We start from the raw sequence: 13,092 nt of genomic DNA, 5'->3' as shown, positions 1-13,092 counted from the left end.
TAATTTGAATAAATATAATTCGAGGGGGTGATAGTAGGATAGGGGTGGATAGTGGATAGTGGTGGAGCCACCTTATACGAGGGGTAGGAGTGTAGGCAGTGACATCTTATATCAAGAGCAGAGACATACTTTTGATGCTTTCGAATTCATTAAATTTGATGCAGATTATATAATTAGATAAAAGATATATAAATTTTAGTAGAAGATGTAAAAAAAAAAAAACACTCTTCAAATTAAGAAGATATTAAAGTGTTATAAATTTTTAAGTAAAATTTTATATCTTTAAGTATTAATATGAGTGTTTAAATTTTTCCAGCATTGATTCTTAAATTTTAAATCCGCTGCTGATCAACAAGTAAGGTGTGGATAGTGGCTAAGCCACCTTATACCTTGGGTGTCAGTTGACATCTTTAATTCATTGAAAAATTAGTAAGTATTGTTTAGCTTAGAACATTTTAATTTTATATAAAAATATTATGTATGGACTCCTCTTAACTTGTTTTACATGTGTGTATTTTTTTTATTTTAATACTTTTTAAAATAAATTTTTATTTATTTTTAGCTCCATCACAAAATGTGAAATTGATGAAGATGAAGACTATTAACAACAACAACAATAATAAATTCAGTGTATTTTCACATAGTGGGATCTGGGGAGGATAAGATGTACGTAGTTTATATCACTACCTCTAAAGAAATAACAAAGTTATTTCCGATAAATCTCCGACTTAAGATGAAGATTATTAAATAACGTAAATATGAGGTGTGTTGGATAGTGGGTAGAAGAACACATGAAACATCATTTGGGAGTTGGGACACATGTTTTTTTTCACGCAAAATTTATTTTCTTTATTTCTAATAAACCTATTTCATTGATGAAACATAGAAAAATCTAAAAATACTTGTCACCTTTAATTGTGACATGTTAATCACTAAATTGTCTGTGCCAATGAGCTGCTTCCACAAGGAGAGCAAACACTGCAGTCTAAAAAAGATATATTTTTAGTGGACAGTTTAGCGAGAAAAATGAGCGGAGAGTACCTTTTAAGCATTTCGTTCGATTCGTTTTACTTCATTCCTTTTTTAAAAATATTTATTTTAATTTAATTATTTCTTTAATAAAATCAAAAAAATTTATCATATTTTTTTAATATTATCCTTAATATTAAATAATTAAAAAAAGTATATTTACTCAAATTTATATTTTCAAACCATAATTAATAAGATTAATTTAGTAAATTAAACTCTTAATTAATATTTTATTAATGAGTATGTCAAGTTTATAGAAGCCAACTAATATGAAATGGAATGAATATTTAATTAAATAAGAGAAAAGATATAAGATAACTATTGAATTTGTTTGATATTTATAAAAAGACATTTTAATTTTGAACGTGACTTATTGACCCTAAACTATTTCAAATTGATATTATTATGTCATTTTTCGATCAAACTCAATTTTTAAAAATAGGCATTGATCATGCACCAATTACTAATTGACATGTATTTTTTAATTTTAAATAATATTTTTTATTTTTTCCTTATACTTTTCTCTTTTTCCTTTTTTCTCTCTGTCTCTACTATTCACCATCTTCCTCAAATTTCTCTTCTTCAATCAACATGATAACAATTTCTCTCTTTGACTAAGTACCATTCTCTTTCAGTGTTCTAACTTCATCATTTTTTTATCTTAAAAAAAAAGAAGATATACAAATACAATTATATTGTTCCAAAATTTCCTTCTCAACAAATTAGTAAAATCGTATATTTATCTCAAATTCTCTCTTAATAAATTAACAAAATTATATGACTTGTATTCCTTTTGGATTGTAAAAATTAAGATTCGATTAGTTATCCTTTAAAAATAGTAAAATAAGTTGTTTTCGTTTCCTTATTCTTTTTTAAAAAATGCGAAAAAAAGGGAAAAGGGGTGTTTAAAGTAGCGGATGAATCGCAGCAACATGAGAGAGTGGGATGGTTATTAGTGTTTTTTTTTTCAAAGCTTCAATTGTATTTTAATGGAGATTCGAAGAAAATGGAAGAGAAAAGGAATTTTAAAATGAATTGAAAAAATTATTGTCATGTTGAATTTTTTCATTTGTTTTTGCGCCAATTTATCTCTTTCACACATTTTATTTGCGTGGAGAACAAATATATACTGAAATTCAGTCAAAATAATTTATTTATAATGATTTTTATAACTTTTTTGGGGTAATAAATCACCCACAAAGTTAAAGTGTCTTTTTGCAAATCTCCAATAAGTTGAAGATGCCAAGTGGATTTCACATATTATGAAGTTAAAAAGGTAAAGTTATTTAAATAAATAAAGATAGTTTATTAATTGTCCCAACATCATTAAAGTTCAATAATTTCGCACAATTATCGAACAATTTTGCATAATTATCGAACAATTTTGATAATTATTGGGACAATTTTTAAAGTTATTGAAACAACTTTTATAGTTGGAACTAGAAAAATTTAACACTTCTACTTATGTTTTAAATTTAAAGAACTGTCCACTTAATTGACAAACTCATTTGTTATTTTTAATTCAAAATTTCAAATGAAATACAGTACCCGCCTTAAAGTATACATAAATTTAAGAATAATTTTATCTCACATGATTTGAAACACTACCTATGTCCAATTTTATAGTTTCATCGTATTATAACTAAAAAAAAAATAGAGACTCCAGAAAATCTTACAATTCATTTATCCCAACTAACATGAACATCATCCAAACTGATCCACCCGATAAATTAACACAATCCGTCTATGCAAATCAGCCCTGTAGCATTGATTTGTCTAATAGCACAAACCCCACTCCTATGAGCTATATTAACGCCCTATCCCAAACAGTACCATCGAAAGAAATTGATGTCACATCACCAGTTTTCCGCACGGATACAATGGAGATGGATATGAGTAACGAAGAGGATACACTCATGAATCTACCAACTGATAACACTATAATATTATCGGCGGAGGATCGAGCTTGAATCCACCGACCTTGGTCATACTCGGTGATAATCAAGTTAACAAGGAGAAAAGTCAACCATGTCTATCTAAGAAACCGACTCTCAATACTATGGAAACCAACGGAGGAGTTAATCCTCATAGATCTGGGCAACGACTACTTCATAGTTAAATTTCTCAAAGAGGAAATTATGCAAACAGCTCTCAAAAAAGGCCCTTGGTTCATTAATGGCGCCTTCTTATCTGTCAGGAAATGGCATCCAAATTTCGTTGCATCCGAAGCACAGGAAACAGTTTCAGCTATATGGCTACGCCTAACGGAACTTCCAACGGAATACTATGATCACTCAATCTTATCAAAGATTGGTAGCAAGTTGGGCAAACTAGTCAAAACAAATATATGTACTTCCACCACACTTAGAGGCCGATATGCCCAGATATGTATTGAAGCTCCTTTAGGAATCCCAATGAAAAATCACATATACATCGGGAGCCTAAAACAGCTTCTAGTCTATGAGGGCGCAAATATATTGTGTACTGAATGTGGTATGATAAGCCACACACAAATAAATTGCCACAACAATAAAATAGTACACCAATTCCCACTTTTGGAGAAAACTGTAGATACTACACCAAAAGAGCAACCTCAACAAATTGAAGTAGTTAATGAGGACTGGAAAGTAGTCACCTTCAAGAAACGTACAAAGAACAATCTCAAGCAAATTACAACAGCCCAAGGAGGAAGGCCCAAGCAACAATAACAATCCAAAGTACAGAGGGAAAGGTACATACAACCACGACTCAGGTAAGGAACAAAGCACCACAACCACAGGTAAGTCTCTAGACACCCAGATATATAAATTTCTACCCAAAAGAAAAAATATTGACAACTTGGTTAGTGCCAATACTATTACAACCAAGAACTCTTACGTCTCTCACAGTAACCAATGATCTAATGCTAGTCTAACCATGAATAGAATGGGTGACGTCATTAATGCCATGATGACAAAAAACAACATTAAAATTACTACTACACCCTTGATGAAGGGAATAGTTAATGACCCCATCTCTTTTGAAGGGCCTACATTGACCCCTAGTGTTAACATAAGGGCAAGGACATGTAGGGGCAGATAATTTCAGCTCATATTTGTAAAAAGAGTTCATTTAATTCATATTTAGTGAATTGGATCACTCATATTTTAAATGGGTAAATATGGATTTCAACTCATTTTAAAAGCTCATACAAATATGGACAAAATGGATAAAATATGGGTACCCATTTAAAGATAGAGATCACCCACCTATGCTTAAAGTTTCAGTTTTTTTCCTTTTTAGTATCTTTTCTTCTTCTTTTTTTCTTTCTTTTTTCCTTTAATTTACTTTTTTTCCTTTTTATTTTTTTACTTATTCCTTATAATTTCCTTTTTTCTTTCTCATTTTTCATCTATTTTTTATTTTAATTTTTTTTCTTTGTATTTTTTTTCCGCTTTCCCCTTTCTCATTCTTATTTCATCATTCGTATTCGCTTGAGACCTACATGGATTAATAAATATAAGATTCTAATTATCCCATTTAACCTATATAATTCATAAAATCTCGTATCAATTAAATATAATCCATAGTCTCACTCCTTTATTTTTATTTTTTTCTATCTTTTATTTTTCTATTTTTTTTATTTTTTCTTTCTTTCTTTTTTCCTTTAATTTACTATTTTTTTCTTTCTTTTTTCCTTTAATTTTTTTTTATTTTTCATTTTTTCCACTTATTTTTTACTCGTTTCTTACACTATTTTTCTTTCTTCTTTTTCATCATTTTTTCCTTTTCAATTTTATTTCTTTGCATTTTTTTTTGTATTTTCATTTTCCCCTTTTTCATTCTTGGTTCGTCATTTTTCTTATTTTTTATATACTTTTCTTCATCTTTTTTTGTCATTGCATTTTATATTTTTTTACTTTAAATTTATTTGTATCATACTATATATTTCAAATAAATTTATTATTTGTATTTGAATAGTTTAGTTGTCAATATGTGCAATTTATCATTTGTATTTATATACAAATAAGTATATGAATTAAAATCAACATGGGTTGTGGTGCCGTGGATGGGGCTGCTCCACCTTTAACCAGAGGTCGAGGGTACGACCCTGGTTATGGAGAAAACTCTGTTGGGAGCGTTGCCACCTTAATGAGCCCTGCAACGTTCGATCCAAATTAGTCGGGGCTCCAATACAGGCACCGGACACCGGATGAAAAAACAAAAAAAAGTATATGAATTAATTATATTTTCTTGAGATTAGAATATATATGGCTGAGGATCCACAATCCTCGAATTATAAATGTTGGGCGAATATAAATCAATATGCGCTTATGGTATTTTCGTTATAATAAAAAAAAGAAGGAAACCAAAAATAGAAAAAAAAAAAGTAGAAGGAGAGGTAGAAGTTAGAGATAGAAGAGAGAAAAAATCGTGAAGAAAGAATTGAAGAAAAAAAAAATCAAAAACAAAAAATAATGAAAAAGGAGAAAAGGAAAACGAAAAAAGATGATGGTGAAAACAAATATACTAAGTGGTTACGATATTTTAGTTATCATCCATAATTTGTACTCGACTTAACCATGTTCTTCGAAAATAAAAAAATATAAAACATAAAATACAACCAAAAAAGAAAAAAATGAGAAAGAAGTAAAAACAAAAAAATAAAAAATAGAAAAAAAGGAGACTAAAAAGGAAAAGAAAAAACAAAGAGAAACAAAGGGCAGAGGATAGAGATAGAACAGAGAGAGAAAAAAAATGACAAAAAAATAAAAAAAGGAAAAAAAAAACTAGAGGCTACATATAGAAGAGAGACAAAAAAAACTAAAAAGGAAAAAACTAAAAAAAAAGAATTGGAAAAAAAGTCAGGCTGATATGATATAGAAGTTTTAAATTTTTTACTTAGAAGTTAAAGTGGGTTGAAACCATTTTTACCCAATCCATATTTACCCATATTTATATGGGCGGATTGCAATCCAAACCGTTACTGCTCGATCCATATTTAACCAGTCCAAATTCAATCCAATTCGCCCGTTTGCCACCCCTAAGGACATGTCATGCCCACTGCTTGCTGCCCAAGCCTCTAACGGGAGCACAACACGTCATCATATAACTCACGTGGACAAGTTTAGAGCAACAAATACTATACTCCAAAATACATCTTTTAGCGGAGCTTCGCTATTAAATGATACTAATAACAGTAACAAAATCATACAAACTGCTACGCTGGATTTAGGATATGACCTCACAAAATATCCGCAACACACCACTTCCAATATCCCAGGATTAACAGAAACCAAAATAAACACAGTCTCTTCTTCTAACTTTTCTTATAACACTATTAAATGAACAATAAATAACCAACATGCCAAGACGTCCAAGGAGAACACTCCACATACGTAATACCCGCAGAGCACTCCGCACAAAGCAAATAATAAATCCTCTCAACCTAAATACAAACCAAATCTACCTCTCTCCGGTCCACTTTTACCCAGTATCGGGTCTACTGGAGGGCTCTGTACCAATATACTCCACGCCGGTCGCACCCTTGAACCCAAACACTGCTTCTTGGGTGGAGATGGCTCTTCAGGGCCAGGCTCTTGTAATGATGGAAGAAAGGGAGGCCATGTTTGTCATCATCACTCCGGAGCTCTTAGCTCACCTAGTTTCGAAGGGGATGAGGAGGGTCAGGGAGCTGTAAAACAGCCATGCATGGATGTCGACGGTTCTCTAACCTCCTAACTTTAACGCCTCAATAATTCCCTTCTTCCATATACTAACATGGAAAACTCCAACGATGCTTGTACCACAAATTCTGCAGCCGCAGATGTTCCAACCACCTGTCTCTCCACTATATTTCCTGATTTACCACAACTTCATGGACATAGACCCACTTTACTACCATTGGCAGATGTAAGAAATGCTAGGGACGATGATGAGAGAAGTACCATTCCAGAATCATCCAAGCCCAGTTGGACCGCTGGAGAATCCACCAGTCCCACAAACAAATAATGTAGCCTCACCTTCCCAGGTACAAACCAATACTTGGGAAGCCTTAGAGATAATGAGAGAAATAAGAATCAAAATAAATGTATTAAAAAAATAAAAGTAATGGTGTTCAACGACAAGTACGGCAATAAATTCATTCTCACCTGTCCCCAAAATCTAATAAAGACCTCTCGGGACATCCACCGCCCATTCAACCCTCAGGTGGGGAACTATGTATTGGTCATGAACCCAACGATAATGAACCAAACTTCCCCCCTGACAAACTCCTCAATGGATGCCCGAATGATCAACCCACCACAAAGAAACAAATCAATGAACCTAAATTATATGGAACTGTAAGGAGGCCAATGGTCAGGATTTTAGAAGAAATTTTAGGTCCTTAGTGGATTGGAACAAGCCTCTCTTGTTGCACTGCTGGAAACTAAGATGCAAGACAACCAAATTTTACTCAATGATTTTCCTTTTAATAGGATCATTGAGGTGCCAGCGGTTGGAAATGCAGGTGGTCTGGCTGTCATGTGGGACGACTCCCTCATGGAACTGGATGAAATTGCCACCACAGACCAATAAATTCAAGCAATTGTCAAGGTAAGACACAATAATGTTACCTGGCTATTTAGCTATATTTATGCTAGTACATACACCTAAAAACACAGGTTTCTCTGGCAAAATCTACAAAACATCAAGGACAACTTCCCAGGTAAGTGGCTAATAGGAGGTGATTTTAATGAGCTTTATACAACATAGAAAAGAAAGATGGTAAGTTAATAAATAAAACAATCTCTTCATATTTTCATCAAATGATCAACTACTGCCATCTCATTGACTTGGGTTATAAAGGTAGCAGATACATTTGGTTAAACAAAAGGTTTAATGACCGTAATACTTTAATCCTTGAGAGACTAGACCATTTTCTTGCTACTAATGACTGGTTTATCCAATACCTTAATGCTCACGTCATTCACCTGCCTTGCACCCATTCAGATTACTGCTCGCTTCTTCTAACCCTTTTCAAGGATGACCCAACTCTTCGAAAATGCTTGTTCAAACTTAAAAAAATGTGGACAACCCACCCGGATTTCATAAATATTGTCTCCCAGGTTTGGAGTAATAACCCTCCATTGGCAAAAACGTTTGTTACCTTTGAGAAAGAATCATCTGTATAGGCATGCAAAAATATAGGCAACATCTTTAGAAAAAAGGAAAAGCTCCTTAGTCGAATTCGTGGAATCCAAAATTCTACTAGCTACTACCACAACATTTTCCTTCAAAATGTAGAGGTTGAACTGATCTCAGACTTCAACAATATGCTAAAGATGGAAGAAGACTTCTAGAAACCTAAATCCAGGATAACTTGGTTGAATGAGGGCGATGCAAACACAAATTTCTTTCATACTTCAACTCTCATTAGATGTAGAAAGAATAGGATAGCCATTCTTAAACTGGATAATAACTCCTACATCCATAAGCAAGAAGACAAAATTAGCCATACGTTGAATTTCTTTATGGAGTTGTTCCAATCAAATCATCATAAATCCTTTAGAGTAAGGGTCCCGTTAGCCAAAGTATGCCTATCTGAAGAAGACAAAAAGGACCTAGGCAGAATGTTGTCCAAAATAGATGTAAGAGATGCCGTATTCTCCTTCAAGCCTTTCAAATCTCCAGGTCCTGATGGACTACATCCATTTTTCTTCCAAAAATATTGGGACCTAGTACGACAATCTGTTTTTTTCTTCCGCTATAAAACTTTTAAGGAGGAAGCTATTGACAATAGCATTAACCTAACCCATATTTGCCTAATCCCTAAGAATTCGGATGCGCAGAACCTAAAAAATTACAGACCTATCAGCCTGTGCAACACTTCTTACAAAATCATCACTAAAATTATATCCAAAAGGTTGCGCCCATTAATGGACAAAATCATTGGGCCCCGCCAAACAAGCTTTCTGAAAAATAGACAAGCTTCTGATAATGCAATTATCATCTAGGAAATTATAAGAAATTTTAAAAAAATAAAAGGTAATAAGGGAAATCTTCTTATGAAAATGGATCTCGAAAAGGCCTTCGACAAGTTAGAATGGTCCTTTTTTAGGCACATTCTTCACTATTTCAACTTCCCCTAGAATATTGTGAACCTAATTATGTCTTGCATCTGTACTAGTTCTGTTGCCGTTCTGGTAAATGGTACGAGGACAGACATCTTCAACCCCTCTAGAGGTATACGTCAAGGAGATCCTATGTCACCATACATTTTTATCCTATGTATGGAAGTACTGGCCCATAACATCAATCACGACCTTCAAAACAATTTGTAGGACCCAATAAAAGTGAGCAGATCTGGCCCAAAACTGTCACAACTGTTCTTTGCTGACGACCTAGTACTAATGTCTATAACCGATAGAAATAGTTGTGTAAATATAAAAAAAACTTTACAAAATTTCTGTACTTGGTCGGGTCAAAGCATCAATCACAACAAATCAAAAGTTTTATTTTCAAACAATTGCAATGATCAAACAAAACATGATATCTCTGTTGTCCTCAACATCTCTATTTGCACTAGTTTTGGAAAATACCTTGGATTTCCCATTCTTTCCTAAAAAATAAGTGCAAAGGACTTCCTATTCGTCGTAGATAACCTCAAAGCAAAACTCTCTGGTTGGAAAACAAATTTCTTAAATATTGCTGGTAGAACAACGCTAGCGAAGGCTTGCCTTAATAATATTCCTACCCACACAATGTAATATACGAAGCTTTCTCAAAATATCACCAAACGCATAGACAAGATCCAGCGAGATTTTATTTGGGGGACAAATGATTCCAAAAAAAAACTTCATCTCTTGGGTTGGGACACAATTACCAAACCAAAAGAGTTGGGTGGATTAGGTGTTCATAAAGCGGGTATTAGAAATAAAGCCCTTCATGCAAGATTGGCCTGGAGGATCTTCAATAAGCCCACAATGTTGTGGGCTACTGTCTTGATAGCCTAATACAACCACCATAGAAGCCTAGATAAAGTCTTTCATAGTCCCCAAAATACTAGCAGTATATGGAAAAATGTTGTTCAAGGATGGGATATCTGTAAGGAATGCTCGAGTTGGGATCTAGGGAATGGCCGAAAGATTAAAGTTTGGAAGGATTCCTGGTCATCCATACAGTCTTGAACAAAGACGAGGAAGATCTTACTGTGGATTCGCTTAAAAAAATGGGAGATGGGATCTGAAAGCCTTACACTATAACCTCCTAAAGGAGCTGGCTGACACTATTAAGGCAACCCTCATTCCGGAGCTACCAAACAGTACTGATAATCTTCGTTGTCTCCTTGCTCCTGCAAACCATTTTCCAACAGCTTCAGCCTACCAATACTTGCTTCAAAAGAATTCCAAAACCATTGATAATGAGACGAACTATAAATGGATCTGGAAACTAAAATGTCCCAACAAAATAAATTTTTTTATTTGGTTGTGCTACCATAATAGGCTACCGACAAGACAATATTTACGAAAACTTGGAATTGAGGTAAACTCTAACTGTACTATATGCTCCAAACCAGAAACTATTGACCACATGTTTAGAGAATGCCCTGTGGTCCGTCTTTTCTGGCTAAAAAACAACTTGTTTAATATTGTAGACTAGCTGAAGGATCTGACACTGAAAGAGTGGATTGTCCAGATCAGGAAGATGAAGAGCGTCAACGTAGGAAAATACATGGTTTGGGGTGAGGTTTTTCATTTCTATTTATGGAACATTTGGCTTACTAGAAATAATAATGTGTTCAACAAAAGGAAGAACCCAATACCTACTGCCCTTTCTTTTCACAGAGCATTCGAATTCCATCTACTGGCTACTAATCAAAAGTGTGCTAACACCCAAAAGGTCGATACTTGGTTATCTCCTGAGCAAGGATGGAAGTTAATATAGACGGCTCCTTTGATTACAAAACTAGAAAAGGGAGGGTGGGAGGTTTATTTAGAGATAACAAGGGCAACTGCATAAGGGGTTTCCATGGCAGGATTAGTGTAAACAATCCCCTTGAAGCTGAACTTACAGCTTTATATTTTGGTTTGAAAATAACATTAAAAATGGCTCTTCCAAAACTGGTCATTGCCACAGACTCCATACTGTTAGCTTCTATGTTTAATAATCTGCTTAATATTGACAATCCAGCTGACACAAACCTTATTCACATGTGCAGGAATCTTCTTCAGATGCTGGGGAACACGCTGGTGTACCATGAAGGACGGACCTCTAATAGAGCTGCGGACAGACTTGCTAAGGAGGGTACAAGGATGAACAACAATCAGCTTTTTGAAGAATGGACAGTTACTCCCTTGTTTATTTATCGAACTATAGATATAGACAAGGAAGAAACTTATTTTGATGGATCGCTACAAACCGTACTAATGAATGCTCGTAATATAACTAGTACTGCTTGTAATATAGCTACTAACTATAACAACTCTGTACCGCAGTCGATGACCGTAGCCATGTATGATGCATATTAGTATTAAATAAAATTTCTTCTCCCACCAAAAAAAAAGTTCCTTTTTTCATTTTTTGGGTTATTTCATCTATATTAATGTTATAAAATAATTACATGCATCAACGGATGTGATGGCTTAATGGTCAATAAAATAAATTAAGAATCATAAGATCTTAGACTTAACTTTAGCAATGAGAAAAAAATATTAGGCGGTTCTTTCATTTATTTTAACTTTAATGGACAGAGCTACCTAATATTAGTTGCTGGTGGAAAGTAATAAAAATTTGGTGAAATTAATCAAGGTGCATTAAATCTGACTCAAATACTATAATTATAAAAAGAATTATCTCGTAAAAATAAAATATACCTATGCATGGTATATCTAGTCTACAAACCACAATATTTTGTTCGTAGGATAACTCTGTACTACTAACACTCTGCATCAATATATTTCTTCTATTTCATTTACGTACTATATTTTATTTAATGTGACAACGTGTGAGCTAAAATAATCAAGACCTTTGTCTAAAAAAGTTGAAAACATATTTACTGACTCTGTTAAGATTTATTTATCTTACCTTTTTTTTTAAAAAAAATCCATTTTAGATAGAATTTTTTGTTGTCCATGTTTTAATTTTAAACTCCACATTAAAGCAAAATCAGATTAAAAAAAAAAAGTGTTTCATTAAGGGTGTGTTTGCGCGATGAAAAATATTTTCCTGGAAAAAGTTTTTCTGGAAAATAAGTTGGTTTTCTACTTATTTTCTTATGTTTGGTTTGCGAGTGGAAAATATTTTTCAAAAAATATTTTATGGTGTTTGGTTGGTGAGTAGAAAATATTTTTTAGAAAAATATTTTCTAGTGTTTGATTAGTGAGTGAAAAAATATTTTCTAGAAAATACTACAAACTATTAATTAGTATATCAGTGCCTCTAGCAACTCAACAATTTTAAGAACTAATTTAAGCATGACAAATAATATCAATATCGAATACTAAAATATTATAATCACTAAATTTAATCAACTACCAATTAACAAATATAGGAGACATTTTTCAACAGTTTGTTAGGACAACCTCAAGATACTACAATCAATAGAAATACAACGGAACACCAAGCTTATTTAACCTTGTGAAACAAGCTACATCGATGACAAAATGAAATATGCAATTAGCAAAAGTAACATAGGTAAGTATTCCTCTATGCATATGGAAATAACAATACATTCAATGAACATTGGAAAATAAAAAAATCCGGGCTTCACTTTTTTTATTTTAAGCAGTGAAAAATTGAAGCAAAACACAGTGAAAAATATTTTCGAGTAATGTGACTTTTTTGAAAAATGTGAATATGAGTGTTGGTGGGGTGGAGGTGGCGGCATAAGTCACATTTGTCATTTTCCGAAAAATGACTTCTCTTGATCCATGAGGAAAGTCATTTTCCCTCAAATAGAGGAAAATAAGTTGTTATGAAAAATATTTTCTCATTATTTAACTATAATCAAACAAGGAAAAATAAGAAAATATTTTTCAAAAAACATTTTCCCTCATACCAAACACACCCTAAATGTAAAATAAGAAGTCTTAGGAGCATTAT

General features: G+C 33.0%; 1 protein-coding gene and 1 long non-coding RNA gene across 3 annotated transcripts; one reads left to right on the top strand and one right to left on the bottom strand.

Moving 5' to 3' along the window:
* Window positions 1–5,916: 5,916 nt before the first annotated feature.
* On the top strand, window positions 5,917–11,538 carry LOC107862671. 2 transcript variants are annotated; one of them, XM_016708301.2, is made up of 2 exons: window positions 5,917–7,605; window positions 11,210–11,538. In XM_016708301.2, exons 1-2 carry the CDS (start codon window positions 7,469–7,471, stop codon window positions 11,517–11,519), a joined length of 447 nt encoding a protein of 148 aa, XP_016563787.2. In that variant the 5' UTR covers window positions 5,917–7,468; the 3' UTR covers window positions 11,520–11,538. The 2 variants fall into 2 exon arrangements, 1 of the variants encoding a protein (XP_016563787.2); XR_007053786.1 differs by lacking the exon at window positions 5,917–7,605 and adding an exon at window positions 10,336–10,732.
* On the bottom strand, window positions 9,686–11,328 carry LOC107862672. Its single transcript, XR_001672022.2, has 2 exons — window positions 11,193–11,328; window positions 9,686–10,342 (listed from the first exon to the last, which is right to left on the bottom strand). It is a non-coding gene; the product is annotated as an uncharacterized LOC107862672 (long non-coding RNA).
* Window positions 11,539–13,092: the final 1,554 nt, after the last annotated feature.

Source organism: Capsicum annuum, chromosome 3, assembly GCF_002878395.1.
Source record: "Capsicum annuum cultivar UCD-10X-F1 chromosome 3, UCD10Xv1.1, whole genome shotgun sequence".
Taxonomy (NCBI): Eukaryota; Viridiplantae; Streptophyta; class Magnoliopsida; order Solanales; family Solanaceae; genus Capsicum; species Capsicum annuum.
The sequence above is the reverse complement of the archived record's forward strand: the minus strand, read 5'-3'. Positions and strand labels throughout refer to the sequence as shown.